We start from the raw sequence: 27365 nt of genomic DNA, 5'->3' as shown, positions 1-27365 counted from the left end.
AAATAGTTTCTCTTTAGTTTCACACCGAGATGTCACGAGTGAAGTTCCAAAAAGCAGTACAGTTCCTAACATAAAATTCATCTTTGTGAGTTTATAGTTTATTCAACAAAATAAAATGAAAACGTTTATAATAATGAACCAATTTGAACAAATTTGAAATGATTTCCTTCTGTATTCGTTTAACAGCTTTCTGAGGATGAAATTTTTCTTCCTTGAATTCGATATAATTTTCGATACAAATATACGTAAACATCATGAAATAACATATCTTCATATGGAAGCTATCAAATAAAATTCAAATTAAAAATAAGATCACCATCTTAATCAATAAGTTTCAATGGACCTTTTTGATCAATTTCGAATTTCTGGATCGTCTACGTTTTTTTTTATCTAGATGAACAATAGAGCATTGTTATTAGCTTTTTGTTTGGTTTTTAATTACTAGTTGTACACATACACGTGCCAGTTAAGTGTTAACGCAAAAGAAAATTAACATTCACCCGCTGAAAAGGACAAATTGAAAAAACAAAAGCAAAATTCATTAAATGCCACGAAAGAGAACTACTACTGGCGCATTCTATAACCATTGAAATTGTCAGCATTTGTTTATTTTCTGATTATTGAGTTCTGTTGCACATACTTTTTTTCATCATGTGGACAATTGTCTATCGGTTCCTCGTTTCCTCTCTTTGTTGTGGTGTTTTCTGTCAATCTTTAACTGGTCAGTTTTTAAATAAAAAAAATCCTTGGACGCGATTTCAGCTAGAGTTTTTTCCTTTTGTCGCCATGTTGGAGGTCAATGTGCTCAATCTATTAAAACTCAACCAAATTCAACTTTGCACCACTTGAAGATTTTCATTAATCTAAGTATGACATGACACATGTGGTGTATACTGAATAACTGGTTATTTAAGGAGGTACACCTAAGTTTAGGGAAATAACTGCACGTTTGTGTCAACCATTTTCCTAAATATGTTCTAAGCTTCTAGGTTACATAGATTATTTTCAATCTGTTTCAGGTAAATGCTTATAATATATTGATAAAACCTGACTTTTACAAACGCATCGCAGATTTAAAGAGTTATCTCCCTGAAATAAGGTCTACACCTTTAAAAGTGTGTGATGTTACAGATAAACACAATCAAACCTATCTTCTATAAAAAAAAAAATAAACAACTTTAAATAAAGACCCGGGTTGTCCATCAATATTCATCATAGACAGTAACAAGCTGTTTTCTTTACCAACAAAAAAAAACAAGAAATGTAGTCGTGACTCTAATTCTGTGTTTGGTTTGAAAATTATTCTTTTGAAAGTGGTAAACGTCAGGAAAGTAACAGTTGTTATCCATTCGTTTGATGTGTTCCAGCTTGTTTTTTTTTTATTTGATTAGGGACTTTCCGTTTTCGGAATTCGGGTTTGTTGTTATGTCACCTTTGATTTAATTTTTTTCAATGAGACATGGGTTTTTAATATACAGTGACACCTGATTAAACCGAACCCTGAATAAACCGGAAACCTGTCTAATCCAAACTTGTTCTGAAGACCAATCATATCACATTTTATGCATTGTGAACCTGATGAAACCGAATACCTGCCAAAACCGAACAAAATCTCAAGTCCCGAAAGGGTTTGGTTTAGTCAGGTTTCACTGTAGCTACTTTTGAATGGTGGGGTATAATTAATCATCTAAAAAAAAAACCATAACATATTCGAAATTAAAAGCACTGTATAATTCAGTAGTACTAGTATGCTTTGATTCGGAAATTAGAGGTTTTAGTTTGGAAGTATAACAATATATAATGAAATAATTCTGTTTTGTTTGTTTTGTTACCAGTTTGAAATAATTGAAAACCCTGATTCTATTTATATTTGTTAATCCAGAAATTAAACTAATTTGTTTTAAAACCAATCACACTGGGTTGAATGATTTTATCAATGTTTTGACATTCAAGATGTATTTGATTTCAATACATTGATACATCAGGCATAAAAAACACAAATCAGGATTTAAGAAAAGAAATGTAGTAAGAAGACTCAGTTTTATGTTGAAATGGGTTTGTTGAATCAAGTATCGCATGATTTTTCAATTTCCTATCTAATCCCTTATTTTGAATTAAACAAGAAGATAATGAAGACGTTGTTTTATACGACTGTTTGAGGTACAGAATGGTGTAGGAATTACAGGATCAATTTAGTATAGCTCATGTCCAGTACCTAATTCAAAAATCCTCTTTTACAATTGCCTGTTTTACTAATGTCCAATACGCAATAACCTGTGTGCTGATTACGATATTTTGTATTATTCTAGAGGTAATGCATTTGCTGTCAAATTCATGTTCTCCGTTTTTTACTCAAATTCTCATATGTTAAAGGTATAATAAAAAAACTGGTGCTTCATCATGCCAATACTTATATTGGCAATACACACGATCAGATTATCGCGTCGTTACGCAAAAATCCGTTTGAGGTGTACAAATTGATGTTTCTTTTTACTGTGAATACATTCATTTGGTTTTATGTCAAATCTTGTTTATTCCGAGAACATTAATGTGCATTATGATGGCCATATTCTTTAGAACGGAATTATAAACATTAATCAAATTCATACTACGGGATGAATATTTATTAATGGTTCCCTTTTTCAAATTTTTCCCCAGGTAATCAAAACAAAATGTGAAAAATGAGGATATCAAAATACACTATGGATACATACGAAATTTCAATCCTGGTATCTACATGATCTATGATACTAGTAAGTTTATTCACACGGGTCTATTGAATCTATTCTATTCAGAGAAGACACTTTATTACAGAAGATGGGCGAAAGATACCAGAGGGACAGTCAAACTCATAGATCGAAAATTAAGTTACAACGCCATGGCTAAAAATGAAAAAGACAAAGACAAAATAATAGTACGGATATGGATTTAAGTAGAAAAATATAGTCCATTTATTTCTCTGAACTATATTCACTCCCGGGTCATTGGGATTAAACGTCGATAGTTGACAGCGATTATTGTCAGTGTTGTAATAAGAAGAAAACACATAATGTTGTCTACACACAGTAAATAAAGGCAACAGTAGTATACTGCTGTTAAAAAATCATAAATCGATAGAGAAAAACAAATCCGAGCTACAAACTAAAACTGAGGGAAACGTATCAAATATAAGAGAACTACGACACAACACCGAAATGTAACACACACAAAAACGAACTATAATGTAACAATAGCCATTTTTCTGACTTGGTACAGGTCATTTTATGGAAAAATGGTGGGTTGAACCTGGTTTTGTGGCATACCGAACCTCTCGCTTTAATGACAGTAAACTAAAAAATCCTCCATAATGGACACGAAAGGATCATGAGCATTCGGCAATCCTCGGTAGAATCCGCTCTTTCTATCTTAGATGAGGACACGGAATCGGCCGAGTTGACACGAAAGGATCATGTGTTGTCCATTGCGCCTGAATATTTATGTCAGAAATAGTTATGAATGTTTTCTTTTATAACGTTACTCTGTACTTTAAAAGATCTCGTCAGTATCATATTGTTCTATTTCATGTCATTATGATATATTTTTATTATGAATTACAAAATACGTTGAACCACAATCGTCAAAATCATTCAATCGCGAAGTGGAATTACCTATTTGTGGATTCTTTTAAATTCTATATAACTTTTGGACTATTTTAAATCTCGGTCTATTTCTGAAATTTATTCTTACATACTTCTGATTTTTAACCCTGTAAGCTAACATTGCCTATGTGAAATTCCGAAATTGTTTGTATGTACATTGAACGAAAAATATATGTGACGTATAAAATTTTCTGACGTCAGACACGCAAATCAATGAATGTGTTTGTAGATAGATGTTTTTGTGTTCTGTCAAATTGTTCCTTTTAAAATTGTAACACGATGATGACTGCTGTAACCATATTTTGACTATTTTATTTATTGTGTCTGGTTAGTTAACGCATCATTGTAAATGTAACGGTATCTGATGAGACTGTCATCAAAGTGAGAGGGTTATCGATATAAAACAAGGTTTAATTCACCATAAATGCCTGTACCAAGTCAGGAATATGACAGTTCTTGTCCATTCGTTTTTGATGCGTTTTGTTTTTTGATTTTGCCATGTGATTATGGACTTTCCGAATTGATTTTCCTCTAAGTTCAGTATTTTTGTGATTTTACCTTCTGTTGCGTGTAACAGCAAGATGTTACGAGGATCATCTTATATATCAATAAAGTACCGATCAACAAGATCAGATTGTACATTTTTAGTCAATGGAATAAAAAATCCTTGAATTGCTTTCCTTCAGTTTTCGACTTTGCTGCTTTCTGAAAAGAAGAAAAACCCAAATATTTTTTTCTATACCTCCATATGCGTCATAATTGTAATCCTGGTATCTATTGTGATAGTATATCCAAACGATATTTGACACATATATTTTAACTTCATAAAACAACATGTTTTAACAATAAAGCAATAGACAACTTTCGAGTTCGATGCATTTCCGTCAAAAACTCTGGTTTTAGTGAACGTCATTTGTGCGTTTAGGGGTGTCGTCACTTCCGTTTCAATGTTGAGCGAGTGGTTGGAAAACTATAATTCTATATTGTACGAATTATTCAGCCAAATTAAATTCTCAAAATTGACAATCAGCACTGCTGTCATTAGGGAATTGTCATTAAGTACCTACAGAACAACCATTATTTCTAGTTTATCATGCACAACGACGATCACTAACACGCTTGATGAACGTAAATATTGCAGGGATACAGGCGATCCCCTCTATCTGGTAAATGACGTCATAAAGGCGCGCATAATTGACGAGTTTTTGCCGGTGACGGATGAACTCGAAAGTGGTCTATTAAATTAAATATCAACTCAATATGATAATATAGTGTTAACCTACATGTTCTGATAAACTTGGAAGATCTTTTTATTGTCTACTGTTATATTCAATGTTGCTTTGTTTTATCATTTTGTTATATTTGAGATAAGTAAATACATTTGATTAACATATAGAGGAGCTAGCATACCGACAAAATCAATTAAGGATCAACTATATATAAATCAACGCATTTCGAACATTCTCAGTCTTTAAAAGAAAGGTCGAAAGATCAAAAAGGATTTAATATGTTAGCAATTTATCAATTATATGTTTTTTATTTTTCAAAAGTTTTCTATTCTGAAACTATTTGGACGAATTCTTACATTTTATTATTAGAATTCATTTTGGGAACTTTAAAGAAGAATGGAATATAGAGCTCTTGAGAAAAAGCGAAAGATACCAGAATGGACAACTATCGACACCTAGCAGAGCGGAACTTAGTAGATCGTGAACTACTTATTGTCGGTGAGTAACATTACAATCGCCTAGTTGATTGGAAACTACTGACCATCAATTAGTAACACTACGGGCGCTAAGTGAATCGGGAAGTGCTTACAATCAATAGGAGAAATACTACGGGTTCATAATTGACCGGGAACTTCTTACCATCAAAGAGAAACACCACGGACGCCATGTGGATCGGGAACTACTTTCATTCAATAAGGGAAATACTACTGGGACACAGTGGACCGGAAACAACTTACCATCAAAGAGTAACACTACGGACGCCTACTGGATCGTGAACTATTTACCATCATACCTAGTCGATTTGGAACTACTTACAGTCAATGTGAGTAACATTAGTGGTGCAAAGTGGATCAGGAACTTTTGACCACCAATCCGTTACACTACATGCGCTTAGTGGAAAAGGAACTACTTGCCATCAATGAGTAACAATACAGGCGCCTAGTAGAGCGGGAACTAACTATCATTTTTAGCATCAACGTGCCTAACTCTATTCAAAATTCTCCAAAATTAGACGACAAGTAAAAATGTCGTTCTAGAACAATTTTAATTTATTAAAGCCTTCATTAATTCATCACTTTGAATACATATGGTCAATTCGATTATATATATGAACCCTTGTGTTTTATTAGATGAACGTTGCCATACGAAAATTGCATACCTTTAACACTCCCCTGGCATGAAAATTAAAAAAAAAACGTTATGTATTCGATATTGCAATTACTATTGTGAAAATGAGAAAACAGAAAAATAAAATCTGATATTCCTTAATATAGATATCGCTGAATAAACAAAATCAATCTCGTCATCTATCAAAACAGAGACACAATATTTTATTGTTTCCAATATTCTAGTATTGCTTTTCAGCAATATCCATCACCTATAATACCTGTTACAAAATGTGACAAGTTACTTTCTTTTAAAAAAAATGCAATCATGAATTTGATTATAAATATATTCTATATATTGGCATATACATGTTTTCCTATATCTATTTATAACGATGTATGAGTTGACCTCGTTTCATTTTTATGTGACATTGATTCCAAATTTAGCTGCTGTTAAATGAGCTACATATCTTTATATATCAAACAAAACAAACAGGAAATAACCACTCTTCATGTTCCTTTCCGAGGTGCAGTTTTGAAAATTAGGAGTAATTGTCGTTTCTTGGTGTGGCTCGTGTGTTTCGCGCGCGTTTCACGTTTTTGCAGATAGATTAAATCGTGGTTTTTTCCATTTTTTTTATTGTTTTACGCGTCTAGTCATTTTAAGGCTCATTATAGCTTGATTTTCGCTGTGAGCCAAAGCTTCGTAATGAAGGCAGAAGTTGTTTACAATGTTTACTTTTTACACTCGGTGACTTGAAGGGAGAGGTGTCTCATTGACACTGATACCACATCTTATTTCTTTTTTAGAGAAAAAATAGTTTGAAACCTAAATTTTATACTTATATCAGTTTGTTCAAACTATTAACATCGGTTGAAAATTGACAAGGATCGTCAAATCGATGCTAAGCCAAAAATCAATTCAATAAAAAAAAAAACTTACCAATAGGAAAACAGTTTCCTAAAATTTGAGACGAGCACTAAGTCCATTGGAGAAGTACTGATTGATGTTTCATTCTGTGAAATCATTGGTTGAAGGTTCAACCTAGTTTCATGTAGGCCCATTGTGGTGATTGTTATTTGTGCATATACATTGGAAATGGAAGTGTAAAAAATAAATCCGAAATAATTAACGGGAAAATAAATTCATCAATCATTCTCTTTTTTCTTTATTTATTCCCAAAAAATCAAACCAAACTTTCACTTAATTGAAAATATGAAAATACACTGTTCGCACATTTCCAAGGACACATATTCATTTGTTGTATAGAAAACAGAAAAGAGGCAAAAAGAAGTATTTTCAGTTAGAAAGTCACACATTCTGGATTCTGTAAACCTTCCTCAAAATGAAATCTCAGAATATATAACTCCAATTTGGTCTCATACGTAATTCGAAACTCGGGTCATTAGGATGGATCCTCGATAGTTCACAGATGTTACTGTCAGGTTTGTAATTAGCAGCAACACATAATGTTGTCTGCATACAGTAAACAACACAATCTTCCATAATGGCTACACTTATTTCAGGTTCTGTCAAAGACGCCATTATTCGAAAACCAGAAGTTCTGCTGAATATTTTCTCTTTTGTTTGACAACAACGAGGCGTTATGAGGATAGTTCCAAAAACAATTATAATTCTAAACAAAAAATTCATGTTTGTGCGATTGAAGCTAGTTCATGAGATAAAATTGCTAATGGACCACTTTAAACTATTAAAATGATTCCTTTCAGTATATGTTTTCGCTGCATTCTGGGTAGAATGACAAAAATGTGATTGCTCTTTACTTAAACTAAATATGATATTGGACATAACTATTTATGTAAACATCATAAACCAACATATTTTTACATCGAAGCAATTAAACAAAATTCAGTACAATATAATGATATTGTCTTAATCAATATTTTCTGATAAACTTAAACGATCCATTTGTCTCTTTGTTTAACAAGTGAACATAAAACTGGCAAATTAAGTATAAACTAAATAGAAAATAACGTCATTTCTAATATTCTCGCGCATAAGAAAACAAACCGATAAAGCCTAATCAAAATCTATTAATTTCTAGGGAACTACAGCATCTGTGCCCATTGTGAGTATGTGTGTATTTCCTGTTGTATAGGTTCAGTAGCACGATCTTTTTTTTGGTGTGGACTGGGTTTTTTTTGGGGGGGGGGGACAGGGAACAGTGTGTGGCTGGTTTTTTTTCTTTCTCTCTTAGATATGATGTTTTCTGTCATTTATTGACTGGTCGACATTTAAAGATAATTTTCGATTGAAGCGATGACTCCAAGATCTGATTCTTGTTAGAACTCATAACTATTATAAAAAGAGGGGCGAAAGATACCAGAGGGACAGTCAAACTTCTAGATCGAAAATAAACTGACAACGCCATGGCTAAAAGATAAAGACAAACAGGCAAATAATAGTACACAAAGCATAACTAAAGACTAAGCAATAGGAACCCTAACAAAAACTTGGGGTGATCACAAGATGCTCCGAAAGGGAAATACTATCGCCCAGACATAGACAAATTGATAAAGCCAAATCAGAATCCAATGATTTTTAGGTAATCCAACATCTGTTGTTTCCCCCATTTTTTATGGGTTCAATCACTTGCAATGACGTTTTTGTTGTGTGGACTATTTTTGTTTGTGTTGGACTGTTCGTCTTCTCTCTCTTAGAAATGTTTTTTTTTTATCATTATCATTTTTATTAAAAACATTGACTGGTTGGTTTAAAAAAAAATCAACTGAAACTATGATAGCAAGGGTTCATACCTTTTTAACGCCATGATATTTCACTTTTTTTGCCAGGGTTCATCAGATCTAGCATGAATCTCTTATCGGGTATCAATTATGAAGGCACCCAATTACACCGCAAAACATGACGACCAATTGCAAGGGAAATAACTCTAGCTCAAATTACACCATATCTAAACTGTTCCAAAGTAATTTTTTCTTATGTTAAAAATTCATGACACAGTACGGCACTAAACAGGATAATCTAAACATTTAAATAGAATTATTGTCCGGAAGAAACTGTTCCAAAGGGATTGGTTCTTATGATAATATACGCGTAAAAATGCATGACATAGTACGGGACTAAACAGGATAATCTATACACTTAAATAGAATTATTGTCCGAAGAAACTGTTCCAAAGGAATTGGTTCTTATGATAATATACGCGTAAAAATGCATGACATAGTGCGACTAAACAGGATAATCTATACACTTAAATAGAATTATTGTCCGAAGAAACTGTTCCAACGGAATTGGTTCTTATGATAAAATACTTTAAAATTCCTAAAACACTTCGGCACTAAACAGAATAATTTATAATTTTACCCCAGGAGATATGAAATCTTGAGTGCATGTTTAATTTGACGAAGATTGTCGAATATTTCCGAGTATTGAGGGAAGAAAATTGCATACATAGGACGTTCTTCTAATCATAAACATCAAAAATCCATCAGCAAACCACGGCAGATTCCGCTACCCGACATTTAACGATATGTGGGTCTGCCGATGTGTGCCGAATGAATAAATAAACCGTTATTAGCTATAATAGTATTTATTTTAGAGAAAAGGAGGACAAAAATGGTGTGATGTTCCATGTACATCCCTGAATAAACAAAACCAAAAACAGTTATTAAAACAGAGGCAACTTTAGATGAACACTATTTTCCCAATATAGCAATGTATAGTACGTCTAATCGATATCCACAACCTATCATACCTGTTATCAAACCTGAAAATAGTAATAAACAATCGTTAAAAAGCAACAGCAACATGAACCCCATTAAACACTGGGGATGATCTCATGTGCTCTGGAAGGGTAAGCAGATCGTGGTCAACATGTGGCACTGATATGTTTACCTATTGGTAAGTTTGTTTTGTTCACACATCGCTGTTAATATTATGGTTTCTGATGCGACTGTCATACAAATGAGCGGTTTTGCTAGCTCTAAAACCAGGTTTAATCCACCATTTTGTTTTTAATGTCCTTAACAAATCAGGAAATTGCTATGCTATAGTTCGTTTTTGTGTGTGTTGCATTTTAGTGATTCTGTTGTGTCGTTGTTCTCCTCGTAAGTTTGATGTGTTTCCCTCAGTTTTAGTTCGTAACCCGGATTTGTTTTTCTATAAATCGATTTATGATATTGCTGTAATTTCGAACAGCAGTATACTACTGTTGCCTTTATGTGATGCCTCTCCATGGATAAAACTAGAGAATGCCAATTTTCTGACAAAAGGTCAAAATCTAGAGTGGAGAACTTCCTTTAATTCAACTGATACTTACATTAAGGACCACAATTACGAACCAGTACAATATCGTCTATTGCTATATCGCCATGTATATCTGCTCCCCTGTACCCCTCTATTACTATTTGTCCTGAAGTATCTGGTAAATTTATTTTAGCTGGTAACCAGTTGTTGCCATGGTTTTCAGACTGACTCCATAATTTTTGTAAATTACCATCACTATCCTTTAATATCAATTTGTAAACTTTGAAATAATATAAACAAAAAAAATAAAAACCTAGTCAGCCAATGGTTTTATTCAACCAAATGTATTGAGGTCAAAGAATACGAGTTCATTCCGATAATAGATCAACCAAATTCAATCTCCATTTATGTTTGTTTTGTGTTTTTATAAATTTTGTCTGTTTTTCTTTATTGTTTTATTTTACCACTATCTAAAAAGGTGGCCAGTGGAGATGTTTTTAAAAATCATTACGACGTATCGATTCCAGGCCTTGCGGTCATAAAACTTTCGAGTCAGATTTTTGTACTCGTACTCGAAAATCAACCAATCAAAAAGCTGTATTTCATGTTTGGAGCATGACTTTTGTGCTCCAAACACTGAGCAAAGTTTTATGACTTCAATCCCTGTACTCATATATGCTACAATTTAATTGTTGATGTGCTCCATAGTGGGGTTATGGTACGCATATGCTACCTGTGTTCTGTAGAGCAATCGACAGATTCTGTATGTATTTGCATTTGTTTCCCCTTTTTTGTCAGTACCTTGTAATGCTATCCGTATACGCTGCCTTTTTGACTTGTATATGCTTCGTGACGCGATTAATGGCTACTGTAATCAAATCAAATGCTTCTTTTTAAATGCGATTGACGGTTTCTGTACGAATACGCTTCTGTTTTTGATTTTTATGCTCTGTAGTAGGATCGACAGTTCTTTACGTATGTACGCTCCCTATTTTGCTTTTTATGTGTTCTACAGTATGATTGTGGTTCCTTGCGCATATGCTATTTTTTACAACGTGTTCTATAGTGCAATCGACGGTGCATGTACATAGAGGTTTTTTTTTGCCATTGTATGCGTGATATAGTTCGATCAACTGTGCATGTAGGCATTTGCTATCCTTTGCAATTTTAAGTGTTCTATAGAGAGATTAAAGTTTCATATACGCTTATGTTCTATATTCTGACTGGTTTTACTTACCTTTAAATAAACACTTAAAGATGCTATGAAATGTCCATACATATGATACCAGAACGTTAAACATGTTCTCTGTGGCCATGCAATATCATCGGAAAGCAATCGAACAAAGTTCTGATAATTCATATCCGATGCTTCTATGTATAAATAGTGTCCTTGTTCTAATAAAGAGGGAAAAATTATCAATAAAAATAAAATGATATATTCATTTAGTAAATGATATTAATATTCGGCTATATAATAGATATAGGAAGATGTTGTGTGAGTGCCAATGAGACAACTCTCCATGAAAATAACAATTTATAAACGTAAACCATTATAGGTCAATCTACGGCCTTCAACACGGAGCCTTGGCTCACACCGAACAAAAAGCTATAAAGGGCCTCAAAATTACTAGTGAAAAACATTCAAACGGGAAAACCAAGGGTCTAATCTATATAAAAAACGAGAAACGAGAAACACGTATAAATTACATAAACAACTGACAACATTTGTACAGAAGATTCCTGACTTAGGACAGGTGCAAACATTTGCAGCGGGATTAAACGTTTTAATGGTACCAAACCTTCTACCTTTTTCTGAAACAATAGCATAACATCACAACATAGTAAAACACACGATAAAATATCAATTGGCAGGCTTAACGCAATCAAAAAACGAAAATTAACACACTATGAACGAATATAATTTGATCTGCGATATCTGAATGCAAATTCACAGTTAATAAAATTTTAGGGACAAACATTTAAGTATGAATAATGTCTTTTTCCCATAGAAAAAGAAAAGATTGTAGTGCTTAAATGGTAAACTCTGAGAGCTTACACTAATTGACAACCTGATAATCATTTTTTTCGACGTTTCAGACAGGTAGGTATAAATAGAAGTATGCATGAAGGACAAGTCAGAAATTTAATATAAACCGGATATTATAATGTTATACGACAGACGCGCGTTTCGTCTACATAATACTAATCGGTGAAGCTCAGATCTAAATAGTTATAAAGCCAAACAAGTACAAAGTTGAAGAGCATTGAGGACCCGAAATTCAAAAAAGTAGTGCCCAAAACGTTAAAGTAATCTATGCCTGGGATAAGAAAATCTTTAGTTTTTCGAAAAACTCGTAGTTTTGTAAAGAGGAAATTTATAAAAATGCCCATATAATTGATATTCACGTCAACACCGAAGTGCTAACTACTGGGCTGGTGATACCCACGGGGACGAAACGTCCACCAGGAGTGGCATCGACCCAGTAGTGTAAATAGTTATCAAAGGTACCAGGGTTGGAATGAACAATGCTATTCAGATAAGGAAAACATTATGTAAGTGTAAAGGAAAGATTTGCACAACAGTACTAATATAAGATGGTAATATATGCAAATGATGTAATACATTATTAATACTGTGTAGCATTCTTCTTTTTTTCATTGGTCATGACGATCATGTGAATCAAAGGGTATTCCAAGTATCTGAAGCTTTGTTTCTATTTTTCAATGTTTCAGACTTTCTATATTTATAAAGATTGACGGTCAGTATCGAAAACTTCGTCTTCAGTAATATAATCTGAACAGATCCGTCTATAATATATTTACCTCATCAAAAGTCTATAGACAATTTAAAATATTCAAAGGATGCAATGTTGTCGCTAATCTTACCACTGCCCAATGTATGATCACTATCCGGTCCAGTTTTATCCGTAGCTGTAGGACCTGAGTGAATTCTCCAGTCACCATCATCCATTTTATCTTGGTGCCAATTACAAAGATCAGCCTCAAAATCACAATTAACCATGACAGCAGGGTCTATAATTTAATCACGGTAGATAATTACAACTTTACAGTGTATGTAATCAAACAACGATTAACCAACTAATTTTCGCGACTTTCGCGAGTAGAAAAAAATAACGCGAATAAAAATCGAGAAAATTTAACCTTGGATCTTTCCTTATCTAACTACATCAAGTGAATTTGAAAACCGCGAAATTAAGACGCTGTGAAGCTGGCTAGAAAGGGCTAAACGCGATAATAAGAATTCGCAAAAATAAGTTGGTTTACAATAACATTTTCTGGATTTACCATTCTCATGTTCTTCACTTAAACCTAAACATTTGAAAGTTGGTTAGCGTAAATAAACTAAGGGATTATAGTACGATTGCCAATGAGACAAATATCCATCAACGTTCAAATGAGGTGGATGTGAGCAATAATAGGCAACTGTCCGGCCCATTTAACTATAACAACACCGTCTGTGCAATACTTTTCACATTTTCGGCACGATTTATTAATAAGATTTTTGTGATCGCAGTTTTTTTGTTTGTTTTGGTGTTTTTTTTTATAGTTTAAATAATAAAATTGCCTGGATGAGTGAAAAAGCAGGAAATACATATCGTTCCTGAGCACCTAGTATCATTCCTGGTGTTGAAGGAGACATGTGCGATCCCAGGATTTGATTTTGTGGAATGCTACCGAAAATGAGAGTTACCTGACTATATTTTTACAAATTAATTGGTTGTAACGTAACATATAAATTACAGTTTTATTAATTGTTATAGAGGGGTACTCGTATGTTGCGCCCCCATTCGAATTAGCGTTTGTTGCGCCCCCATCTGAATTAGCGTTTACTAATTGTATCAAACTGTGTCTATACAGTGTAACTTGACTAAACCAATTATGTATAAACCGAAAACTTGTATAAACCAACCATGTTTTAAGCATCGTCATATCAAATTGTATGCGTTTTGAACCTGACAAAACCGAACATCCGCACAAATTGAACAAATTAATCCCGAAGAGATTCGGTTTAAACAGGTTTCACTGTAAGTCCTACCTAGCGTGGTTGTTGGCAACGTGGTTGTCGTTGTCGTCGGCATGGTTGTTCTTTTTTTCGTCGTCGGCAGTGTTGTTTCTTTTTTCGTCGTCAGCAGTGTTGTTGTTTTTGTCATCGGCGTTTTAGTTGTTAGTATTTCTGTCGTCGGCATGGTTGTTGTTTTTGTTGTCGGTATTATTGTTTTAGTCGTCGGCAATGCAGTTGTTTTTGTCGTCGGCAATGTGGTTGTTTTTGTCGTCGGCAACGTTGTTTTTATAATATCAAGGGTAGACATCGCAGTTATCGCATCAGTCTTCAAAGATGAAGTGGTCGGTACAAAGGGGGCGTTCCAGTCCACGAAGTTTGTACACACATTATTACACAAGTGATCCTCACAACACTCCTCACATATTTGACTGTTTCCATCGTCTGTGTCTCTCTTCCCTTGTGTATATGCACACTACAATTAAAAATAGCCTCGATGTAAAAACCAAAATTAGCATTACTTTATAATGTTTGCTTTGTCTTACCTAACATAGCTTAAAACATCTTATGAGCTTTGCTGTGTAAACAAACATTAGAATCTTTCATATCGTGGATTGTGCAATTCCTTTTTCAGGTAAAAAGTATGAAAAGTGTAGTCTCACTGTTTTTATGAAACTTTGCAGACAACTAGATCAAAAGAAACTGCATTTGAATACCGAAAAATCATGTGTGTGATATTTCATTTTTTTACGAGGTAAATAACTGTAATATTCCATTTAAGGTGGTACCCAACACTTTCGCTAAAATTAATTTGGCTCGTTTAATTTTCTTAAAATTTTGTCAAAGTATTCACTTTGAGCCTTTAACAAAAATATAAAAATTTCAAAAATTTTGAACCAACCGTTTTATCAGAAAAAATACACTAGTTATATAGCAGTTTCACAAACACTTATTCTCATCACTGAGAAGCTTTCATTATCTACGCAACTTGAAACTTGAAACTTGAAACTTTTATTTTCACTAAAGGCCTCACATGAGGCATAATAGTACAATGAATTTAACAAACAATAAATTTAACAAACAACAGTAATGCATGAACTAACATATATACATATGAAGTAGGTGTATGCAGATGAAAGAGTAATATCCATATATTATCATTTAAATACAGACATAACAATTTTGCAAAATTTTGCCAATCCAACAAGTACATATTTATCTTGACTACTCATTAAATTTGACAAGCTTACAGTATTTTTGTTTTTATATATATGATCAGGTATAAACTTTAGTCTTTCTTGCGTAAAAAAGTTACAATTAAATATATAATGAAATTCATCACCCAGTTCTTGCTTATTACAAAGATCACAAATTCTTTCAGCTCTATTGATACTAAAAAATCTACCAGCTTCAATTGGCAATTTGTGGCTACCGCATCTAAACTTAGTAAGATTATACATTAAATCAGGTGGAAGTACAGTGAGATAATTCTCAAATTTAAAATCAGATTTATAAATACGGTAATTTATACACTTCGGTGAGTCATATACTTGTAATTTCCAACCTTCTACAAATTTTTCATGAAGAACTTGCTTTACATTTTTAGACAGGTTTATATTTCTTAATACAGATTGGTCATACCAATAATTTCCATAACCACATTCAATTAAAATATCCTTTATATATAATAACCATTTAGAATGGTACACATCACCTTCATTCAGTTTATGCAACATATCATACAATGTTCGAGATATTTTCTCTTTCTTGCCATTTAAAATTCGCTGCCAAAAACCAACCATTCTAGCTTTAATACATATAGACATGGGTGTTCTACCAAGTTCGCCATATACAATATAATTTGGCGTACATTTTTTAACCTTTAATATATACTTGCAAAATTCTAAATGCAAAGACTCAATAATGTCATTATTTTCATAACCCCATACTTCTGCACCATATAACAAAATAGGTGCCACCATTGCATCAAATAATTGTAACAAAATATCTATTGGCAAACTAAGCTTTCTCGCTTTACATAAAACATAGAACATAGCTTTTCTAGCTTGTTGTACAAGTCTAGCCTTATTATTGTGAAAAGTACCTTTTCTAGAAAAAACTGTACCCAAATATAGAAAATCATCTAACACAGCTATTGGTTCATTGTTATAGAAAAATTGAGTGTTTTCACCCTGTCTGTTTTTTGAAAATATCACAATATTGGTTTTGGCTACATTAACACTAAGCTTCCATGTTTCACAATACAAGTACATGGCATTTAATGCAGATTGTAATTCAGTAGCAGACTCAGCAAATATAACAGTATCATCAGCATATAATAACAAATACAATTTAAAGAAAACTTCAATATCATCATTATCAAATAATAAATGAGACATATTACATATATCAGAGAGACCATTATAAGCATGTGACAAAAAATCTGTCAAATCATTTAGAAAAATTGAGAACAATAAAGGTGAGAGATTCTCACCTTGTCTAACTCCTACATTGGAGGCAAAAAATTCTGAAAAGTTGCTACCAGATCTAACACAAGACTTAGCATTTTTATACAAGTTTTGTACAATAATAAGCATTTTACCGTCAATACCATTACGTAACAGTTTTTGCCATAATAATACCCTGTTTACAGAATCAAAAGCTTTTCGATAATCTACAAAAGCACAGTACAGTTTTTTCCTTCTAAATAAATACATATCAATAAGACATTTTAAGTTAAAAATATGGTCAACAGTACCATAGCCTTTCCGAAAACCAGCTTGCTCTTCACATAATAAACCCAAACATTCAAGGTAATTGAATAATCTGTTATTAAGAATACATGTAAATAGTTTTCCATAACAACTAAGTATAGTGATACCTCTATAATTGTCCGCACTTGCGGGGTCACCTTTGCTTTTGTATATTGGACATATAAAACCTTGAGACCAAGAATCTGGTACAATACCACTTTCAAAAATAATATTAAAAATCTTGACATAAACAGGCAATAATTTGACAGCTCCATGTTTCAAAAATTCATTTAATATCATATCATTACTACAAGCTTTATCGTTCTTTAATGTTTTTATAGCATCTAACACATCTTTTTCACTTATAGGCTCATTAATAACAGTATTATATTCTGTAACATTATCTGGTAAAACAATATCAATATCATTTACAACATTGTTTAAATTTTTAAAATGATCAAAAAATACATTCATAGCTACTTTTTGCTGAGTAGCTTTACCTTTTTCACAACCTTTATTTAGTAGTGACCAATATGATTTAGGATCTGAGGTACGCAGACCTCTGAGTTTACCTATAAACGCCTTTTGAAATTCACAAAATTGTTTTTTCAGTATATTCTTATATTCCTTGCTTTTACGTACCAAATCATTGTGATTAACAACAGAACGTACTCTATAATGGTATTTTTTTGCTTTACGATAAGCTTTGCGTTTTGTATAACATTCACTGTTAAAATATTTTTTACAATGATTATATTTTTTACAACCATGTTTCTTGACATTGCTAGTAGTTTTAATCAACATATCAGCACATTCAGCAGCATTCTTAATAATACTATTACAATTTTCAACTATATCATTAATTGTTACAATGTTTGTATTTTTGGGATCAATGTCTCCCAGTCTAACTGAAAGTTCATCTATTTTGTTAACATCTAGGTTGTCTGCAACGTAATTAAAACGTTCAGTTGATTTTACAGAGTTATCTCCCTGTAGTGTTAGGTACCACCTTAAATTTAATTACCAGAACAGAAAGTAAAAACGGAATGCTACATCAGATCATACAGGCAAAGCATGGGCAAGTGATCTGTATTGTAATCCGATTGAAAAAAAAGATTTCTTTCAAAATAATATTTTATTGCCATTAAAATTTCCGTCATTGGATATAATGATTACTGATGTAACCGAATTCATTTTAGCTGTTTATGGTGGACATTAAAAATAAAAGAATACGATTTCGGTATAAAATTTAGTCATGACGTCACTCTTAACTTTTGTCTTCTCGGACGTATACCATCGGTTCATGCAAAAAAAATCATAAAAATTCGAGAAATCGTCAACTCACATACCTGTTATTTTTGCTAAAACACTGTGACCAGTATCCCTTTGTATAGAATATCCGCAACTTACCGTTTGTTTATACCATGGAAGATTAATATTGTTAATTTCACATCAATGTTTATACTAATATTACAGCGGTAAAATATTGAAAAACAGAATCCTTGTCATTATTATAGATTGTACAAACCGTTTTATTACTCTTACACCCATGTGTCCATCTTTTTTCCTGAGATAGTCGATTAAATACCTGTCCAATAAAACATTTCTGAAACAAACGAACAAACATGACATCGAATTAGAAGTCAAAATAATTTACTATTAGTACACATATGTGCTTTGTAGACGGTGTTTACTAGTATTTAATATTGAAAATTCGCAGGTGACATATATTCAATAGTTTTCACGGTGCAAACTCTTTTGACACCACTGCTGGTATATCCACCAAGTTTGTGCTGTAGGTAAACATCCCCGCATCCAGTCCAACTAGACAAACTATGACAACAGTTTTAACAAGAAAATTACGCTCATGAAAAGCTTCGCCAATTAAGCTGATAAGAGATAAATGCTCACTACACTTAAGGTGGTAGACCTAGGTTAAGGGAAATAACTCTTAAAATCATCAGTACGTTTGTGTCAACCATTTTCAAAAACATATTCTAAGCTTCTAGGTTACATAGATTATTTTCAATCTGTTTCAGGTAAATGCTTAAAATACATTGGTGAACTTGACTTTTACAAACGGTTGACTGATTTAAAGAGTTATCTTCCTTAACCTAGGTCTACCTCCTTAAAGGCTACCTCTACCCAAATCAAATTTAGATATGATATATACAGGTTTAACTATGCCTATCTATATTGTTCGCAGATGTCAATCTTGATAACAATGCTTTTTGAAAACGTTTATATAAACAAAGCAAGCAAACCAACCAAAGTCTTACTCTACAAACATTGGCAAATTACAAACAAATGTAGCTATTTAAGGAATAACTGTAATATTTGTTCTATCTATGAAGAAATAGCATCAAAAATGAGTTGCCCACTGAATAACCCACGTAGTGGGTTATTTAAACGTGTGCGCCACATTTTTTTTAATGTTATTTCGAATAGACAGATGAAATATTACAGTTATTTCTTATAATGTAATACTAACTTCCATTTTAAACCGGAGTAAACCATGAAAACGCGTTATTTTCTTAGAAATGCATCTTTTTTCGAAACTAGGAAATATTTACGAGACCAAGCAACTAAAGCTATGTATAGTGTTATCAAGAAGAGCAGATTGAATCACTTATCGATCGAATGCCAACTAGATATGTTTGATAATAAAATTGAGAATGGAAATGGGGAATGTGTCAAAGAGACAACAACCCGACCAAATAAAAAACAACAGCAGAGGGTCACCAACAGGTCTTCAATGTAGCGAGAAATTCCCGCACCCGGAGGCGTCCTTCAGCTGGCCCTTAAACAAATATATACTAGTCCAGTGATAATGAACGCCATACTAATTTCCAAATTGTACACAAGAAACTAAAATTAAAATAATACAAGACTAACAAAGGCCAGAGGCTCCTGACTTGGGACAGGCGCAAAAATGCGGCGGGGTTAAACATTTTTGTGAGATCTCAACCCTCCCCCTATACCTCTAACCAATGTAGTAAAGTAAACGCATAACAATACGCACATTAAAATTCAGTTCAAGAGAAATCCGAGTCTGATGTCAGAAGATGTAACCAAAGAAAATAAACAAAATGACAATAATACATAAATAACAACAGACTACTAGCAGTTAACTGACATGCCAGCTCCAGACTTCAATTAAACTGACTGAAAGATTATGATTTCATCATATGAACATCAGGCACAATCCTTCCCGTTAGGGGTTTAGTATCATACCATCATAACATATATGAGAAGAACATAACCCGTGTCATGCCAACAACTGTTTTTAGAATAAATGTGTTTAGTTCCGATGCAAAAACCTTATCAATGACTCAATATTAAAGCCAAAATATGCAATCTTTAATGACTTGACAACAGTATCGTAATTATATCCCTTCTTAATAAGTCTATTCAAAGGTTTTGTAAGTTTCTGAGGTGAATACTGACACCTTTGTGCTTTATAAAGAATATTACCATAAAAAATTGGATGTGAAATACCTGAACGTATTAGAAGTCTGCATGTTGAGCTATATTTACGAATGATGTCTTTATACCGATGATAAAATTTAGTAAATGTTTTGACTAGTTTGTGATATCGAAAACCCTGATGTAATAATTTTTCAGTAATACATAAATTTCTCTCGTTAAAATCTAAAACATTGTTACATACACGAGCGAATCGTACAAGTTGAGATATATAAACACCGTAAGATGGTGACAAGGGAACGTCACCATCTAAAAACGGATAATTAACGATAGGAAATGAAAAATCATCCCTTTTATCATAAATTTTAGTAAAGCTGTTGTACTATTCTTCTATACGGGGCTGGGGAATACGAAAAATTTTATATACTTGAGAGAGTGCATTTGAAATTCTGTAGACACATTCTAAAACTTAAAAGCTCGACTCCAAATTTTATGATTTATGGAGAACTTGGGAGATACCTCATTTCTCTATATGCTAAACTACGAATGGTCAACTTTTTGTGTTACCTTCTTGATAATACGAATGAAGATAAATTATCACGTATACTTTATAAATTATTATACATTAACTATAACAATTGTGGTATTGGAAATAAATAGATGTTATGTATTGAGAAAATATTTGATGAATGTGGCATGTCAAATGTATGGCATTGCCAAGATTTTTTAAACAAAAAATGGATGAAATTAAGTATTGAGCAAATGCTTAAAGACCAATTTCGACAAGAGTGGTGTGCAGATTTACAGCAATCCTCAAAAAGTTAATGTTATAGAATTTTCAAGACTGAATTTAAATTTGAAAAGTATTTATCGATTTTGCCTTTTAATTTTTTATGTACTTTGTGTAAATTTAGATGCCAGTGGGGACGGGAAGGTGGCAAACTATCTCGAGATCGGAAAGGTCTTGTCATCTCTGCAGCTCACGAGATATTGCTGATGAATTTCACTACATTTTGTCATGCAATTTTTTTAACATTGAAAGAGAAAAATATTTACCACATTATTGTAAACAAAATGCTAAGATTATTAAATTTAGAAATGTATTCTCATCTGAAAATGTTGAAGAACTAGAAAATTGTGTAGATTTATAAGATACATATCATTGAAAGTCTGTTCTCCTGGTTAGAAGAACTTTAATAATATTATAATGTTATTTATTTTCACACATGCGAAACAAAATACGTATTAAATATGAACTGTTATTTTCTCTGTAGCTATGAACTAGTTTATGAGAATAAAATCATTCATTCATTCATTTAAAAAATGTTGATGATGTGACGTCACGCTCACATGACTAAATTATATCTATGAGCTGATAAACAAAACAACATCAGCCAATCAAAAGATGCGTTACATCCAAAATTAAATTATCAAGAAATAACATAAAAAATGTGGTACACGCTGAATAACGCGCGTAATGGGTTATTTAAACGTGTGCGCCACATTTTTTACGTTATTTCAAATAGACAGAATAACTATTAAAAATATTCCTTTAAGTCCTATGATTTATTTCTGAAAAGGAGTAAATAATGATAAAAACGTTGATGACTTCGTGTTCACATGACATAATTGTGTCTCTGAGCTGATAGACAAAACGCTTTCAGCCAATCAGAAGACGTGTTACATTTAAAATTCTATCTAAAGCACAGACCTCGTCTTCGCCACATTGAACAATCTGGTCACAACTGTCAGCGGTCTGTGCTTCTTTACAACTGTAACATATCGGACCAGGATTGCTCAAAGCTGTTAATGTAAACATGAAAAGCTGTTAATGAAAACATGAAAAGTTGTTAAGGAACACACAAAAAGCTATTAACGTCATGAAAAGTTAGTAATGCAGGCATGTAAAAGTGTTACCCTAAATATGAAAAACTTTTAATGCATGCATCCTTTTATGATCGGGATTTTTAAAAGCTATTAATGTTTACATGGAAAGCTGTTAATATAGATATGAAATGTTATCATAAAAGACTGATAATAAAAACACGAAAAGCTGTTCAAGTAAAATGGAAAGCTGTAAAACCGAAAAGCTGTTACTAGTAGTGTAAACAAGAAGTGTAGATGTAATCATATAGGTTCAGTCTAGTATGATTTTTAATGTTAGTTTCTATTATATATTTCGGAGTTAAGTATGACGTCCCATTATCACTAAACTAGTACATATTTTTTTTGTTTACGGGCCATCTGACGCACGCCTTTGGGAGCGGAATTTTCTCGCTCTATTGAAGACCCATTGTTGGCATTCGGCAGTTTTCTGCTCTTTGGTCGGGTTGTTGTCTCTTTGACAATTTTATAAACACAGCTATGTTTAAATCTGTTAATGTAAACAACAAAAAGTTGTTTATGATAATGTAAACATGAATAGCTGTGACTAATGTCATTGACAAGTTGTCAAAGAAAATAACAACAATAAATGAGTGCAAACAAGACACGCTGTCAGAAAAACAACAACATTGGAATCGGCCTACTTCAAGTAACCTGATATAACGGTACAATAGATATAAAGCAAAACGTATAAAAAAGAGTGTGTAGTTCATGACTGGAAACATTTCAAATCACGAACTAAATGATAATAAGGCCATACAATTTATCAAAACGCTGTCATCATGCCAATTGCAGTCTCGGATATGAAAATGACCGCGAAATGCTTAATTATGACTCGTGTTTGGTCTGTTTTTTTCTAATTTCTGGAGTATGACTGGTACATGTATACAGTTTCTTAATTCACTTACACAAAGATCCACAATATCCCCCGGTGTTACATATAGTACTACTATTACAGCAGTGCTCACACAACGTTGTTTCCCCGTCAGCATCTTGACGCTTTCCTATTATAGATGGCGGCAATGTGTGTCTGGCCATAATGGGCAATTGTGTCATATTAACCTCGTTTTGACGTTTGCCTATGATCGATGGAGGAAGTGTTCTACTATTTTCTACTGTTGTTGGACGAACAGTCTTTGGTAGCCCGGATATAGCTGCACATTTCTGAATTTTAACCAAATTTTGACAATTTATCAATAGATATTTCTTAGCTCATATGTACATTATTTAAACCAGTCAAACTTCTGTATTTAAAACAAGAAAAGTTAGCCGATACCAATGAACCAATTCAGAATGCAATTTAAGATATTTATGCATCATATAATATTGTACCTGTACAACACTAAAAATCATTTTAGAAAAAAAGATGGGTACCAGTCTATACGCACTGTGTTATCTAAACATCCAACAGCATATCATGCTTTTATACCACACAACACTTCAAAACATCCACGATAAAAAAAAAAAGACGACTATAAGTCTTTACGTATTGTAAACATCCAACATTGTACATTATCGCACCGCGGGTACATTTTCACATTGTGATTTGTTTAACGCCGTCACGTTGTGACCCCCTACGAGTCCGTAGGGGGTCAGTAACGAACCATATCTATAATAACGAGGTCCAATGTGTCAGCCGTCATCGGGTATAAAAACGACAAATCAAAGAATTCAACTTTATATATAGCTAATATAGGACAATGGTGTAGATTAAAAAATTACACCATTCCAGACCCTTTTGTTTTCCACATCATTAATATTGCCAATAATTAACAAGTTCCGGGTCGAATCCGATACCGATACCAATAGTATATTCACCTGTTACCTATTACCTTATCTGCGCGCACCACCAAACGGTGTATTTATGAATTTTGCTATATACACGGGTCATAATCACAGGACTGACACTATTAAATTCAATCATTGTATTTGTTAGCGGGCATGACGTTAAACAGCGAATCACAGAATTCAACTTTATTTACAACTTATATAGGTCAATGCTGTTGATTAAATACTCCATTCCAGGACCTTTTGTTTTCCAAATAATTAATATTACCAATAATTGATAAGTTCCAGGTCGACGGGTTCAAACAGAAAGATTTGAAAGCAGAAAAACTGTGTATCTTATAATCGGCATGACTTTATCAGATGACAATACCAATACCAAAATAAGGCTTACGCATAGTTATATACTTTAATTCAGTCAGGGACCCGAGATATCACGGGTGTGTTCCTGTAACTTATAATATTGTACCAGAAAACCAAAAAAAAAGAAGGTTAGTACCAGTCTATACGTACCGTATTATCTAAACATCCAACATCATACCATGTTGTACCGGAGGACGTCACATAACGTCTCAAGTAACATTGCTGAAATGAATCATTTTTGAAATAATATAAGTATGGTGAAATCCTTAAATCGAATCCCGAGGCTGCATTTGTTATGTGATTAAACGTTACGTATACGCGCTTTCTTGTTTTTGTGATACGTATATTATATTGAAAGAATTTTCCTTCGATAAATACGTCCGACTATCTTTAAACATGCGATGCTCGTATCTACTGCTCTTTTTTTTCTTTTTCTTTTTTTTTTTGGGGGGGGGGGGGGGGGTATGTATGCATGTTCTATTTATCACCCCTTTAGTAGAAGCATCACAATTGGTTATGGTGTAAATAGGAAGACATTTAACACACTGTATCGGTACAGATTTAATGTGAGCATTTGCCTATTCAGTTTCCCAGCCTGGCCGTGACGGGTCTTACTACCAGAAAGTTAACCTTCCCCAAAAGCAATAAGTACAGCACACATTTTTCCTTCACATTGTCATAAAATTCAATTACAATTGTCATCAACAACGCTCGCTAACATTTTGCATGTATCTGGCTTGAGACAGGAGCCTGTAATGCCGTTTGTCGTAGGTGCATGTCAGTTATTTTTTGTTTTTCATAAAGTAAGATAAAATAAAATTGTATTGAACAAATTAAGACCTTAAGGTGGTACCTAACACTACAGGGAGATAAATCAGCAGAACGTTTTAATGACGTTTTTCAATAATATTAAAATGACGGTTGTATAAAACTATTTAAAAAGCGCATTTTACAGTTGCCGTCAACTTTGTGCACGTCGTCTGTGTTCTTAAGGGAATATTCAGCTTTCCAATGATCAAAATAAGTAATTGTCAAACTGCTATATAACCAGTGTAATTTTTCTGATTAAACGGTTGGTTCAATTTTTTGGATTTTTGTTTACATTTTTGTCAAAGGGTCAAAGTAAATACTTTGTCAAAATTTTAAGAAAATTAAACGAGCCAAATTAATTTTAGTGAAGGTGTTAGGTACCACGTTGTTTGATTGACAGTTGTTTCATTGGTAATCACTTCTTATTTTCAGATAGATACTTATGAATGTTCACAAAGCGCATTTTTAACCTTTTCTAAATGCTTTGTAATTACTCTGATTTTTAGTAACTGCTCAGCAATCCATTTACTGTAAACCAACTTATTTTCGCGAGCGATTTATTTTCGCGAATTTGTTAAAAAATGGATCTTTCCTTATTAAACTTCATCAAGTAATCAGAAAATCGCGAAATTAAATAGCCGCGAAGTGGTCAAGAAAGGGTAAAACGCGAAATAAAGTATCCGCGAAAATAAGTTGGTTTACAGTATATGAAACAGTTTTCTTCATTATCACCGATATTTTATTTCTCATTCTAAACCAAAACACCGTTTAACATAGAAGAAAAAAACGGATATGCGCTATCCATTCATGACAGCATAAACACAAATAGCAAAATAAGAGCGTTTGTTTGCTGTTCTTAGTCTAAAAGTCACAGTTTATCTGAATGTTTACCTCGTGGTCGCCACATGTCGTCAGTTTGAAACAATCGCCGGGCTGTACCATGTGCTTACAACTCAAACATGTTAACCCACCGTCTGAAATAGAGATTTAATCAAGTTTGAAGCGTTTATAATACCATGAACAAATATTTTATTTTCTGCTTACAGATGAACATACTTTTATCTTAATATTTTGTTTCCCTAGAGTAAAATATATATATAAAAAAGAAGATGTGGTATGATTGCCAATGAGACAACTGTCCACAAAAGATCAAAATGACACAGACATTTACAACTTTAGGTCACCCGTACGGCCTTCAAGAATGAGCAAAACCCATACCGCATAGTCAGCTATAAAAGGCCACGATATGACAATGTAAAACAATTCAAACGAGAACACTAACGGCCTTATCTTAATAAAAAATGAACGAAAAACAAATAAGTAACACATAAACAAACGACAACCACTAAAATACAGGCTCCGGAATATCACTAGAAAATTGTACGTGTTCTGCTGTTGAAATGACAGTTTGTTAAAAAATCTCAGCTTGAAAACAAAACGAGATATTGCGAATCATTGCGAAAATAAATAAAAGTATTTAAATGTGTTTGAGATTCAGAAATTCAACAGTATACAGTAACTTACTATACTGTAGGAAATATATCAACTAACAATATCACAAAGCAACTAACTATCTAAGACTGCATACCCGTAACCAGGGGGGTCGAGGAGTTCGGACGACCCCCCCCCTTTGCAACCAAATAAGCACTGTTAAAGTCAACGTTCTGTTCAAATTGTGACTGTTAAAGTCGAGTTCATGAGTCCAAATACACCCCCCCCCCCTCTTTGAAAGAAATTCCTGGCTACGGGCCTGCGACTACCTTTGTACTGTATAAAGACAGTGACGAACTGGACAGTATTCAAGACAGCAACTATCAATACACGGAATACAATACAACTAGCTATACAGTAAACAAGAAAATTGCTAAATACAAGTAACTATACAGTGAACAATAATTACCAAATACAACTAACTACTAGTATATAGTAGACAAGAATTTGCCAGATACAACTTACTATACAGTTAACAAGGATGTTGCAAAATACGACTAACTATATATACAATAAATAAGAAAGTTGCCAAATTCAATTAAATATACAGTAAACAAGAATGTTGCCAAATATAATTAAATTCATTAAAACTTACCAGCTGCGGATAAGTTGTTCAAAAAAAGGAAAACAA

General features: G+C 33.0%; 1 protein-coding gene across 1 annotated transcript; it reads right to left on the bottom strand.

Moving 5' to 3' along the window:
- Nucleotides 1-9534: 9534 nt before the first annotated feature.
- Nucleotides 9535-27365, bottom strand: LOC139494679 (uncharacterized). The gene is made up of 11 exons (XM_071282849.1): nt 27330-27365; nt 26135-26217; nt 24584-24655; nt 23194-23449; nt 22113-22204; nt 18504-18581; nt 14259-14697; nt 13088-13234; nt 11439-11596; nt 10275-10461; nt 9535-9722 (listed from the first exon to the last, which is right to left on the bottom strand). The coding sequence occupies exons 2-10, from the start codon at nt 26183-26185 to the stop codon at nt 10276-10278; spliced, it is 1479 nt and encodes a 492-aa protein (XP_071138950.1). The 5' UTR covers nt 26186-26217; nt 27330-27365; the 3' UTR covers nt 9535-9722; nt 10275.

Source organism: Mytilus edulis, chromosome 11, assembly GCF_963676685.1.
Source record: "Mytilus edulis chromosome 11, xbMytEdul2.2, whole genome shotgun sequence".
In the NCBI taxonomy this organism is placed as follows: domain Eukaryota; kingdom Metazoa; phylum Mollusca; class Bivalvia; order Mytilida; family Mytilidae; genus Mytilus; species Mytilus edulis.
This window is presented reverse-complemented; position numbering and strand designations above follow the sequence as displayed.

Bases quoted from the DNA above. Each gene is read 5' to 3' on its own strand.
- LOC139494679 (XM_071282849.1), bottom strand. From the start codon at position 26,185: ATGGTACAGCCCGGCGATTGTTTCAAACTGACGACATGTGGCGACCAC. The intron at 22,205-23,193 runs GTAAGTGAATTA...TTACATTAACAG, and splicing joins GGGATATTGTGGATCTTTGT to CTTTGAGCAATCCTGGTCCG. The intron at 18,582-22,112 runs GTCTGTGCTTTA...CGTTTGTTTCAG, and splicing joins TTCAATGTGGCGAAGACGAG to AAATGTTTTATTGGACAGGT.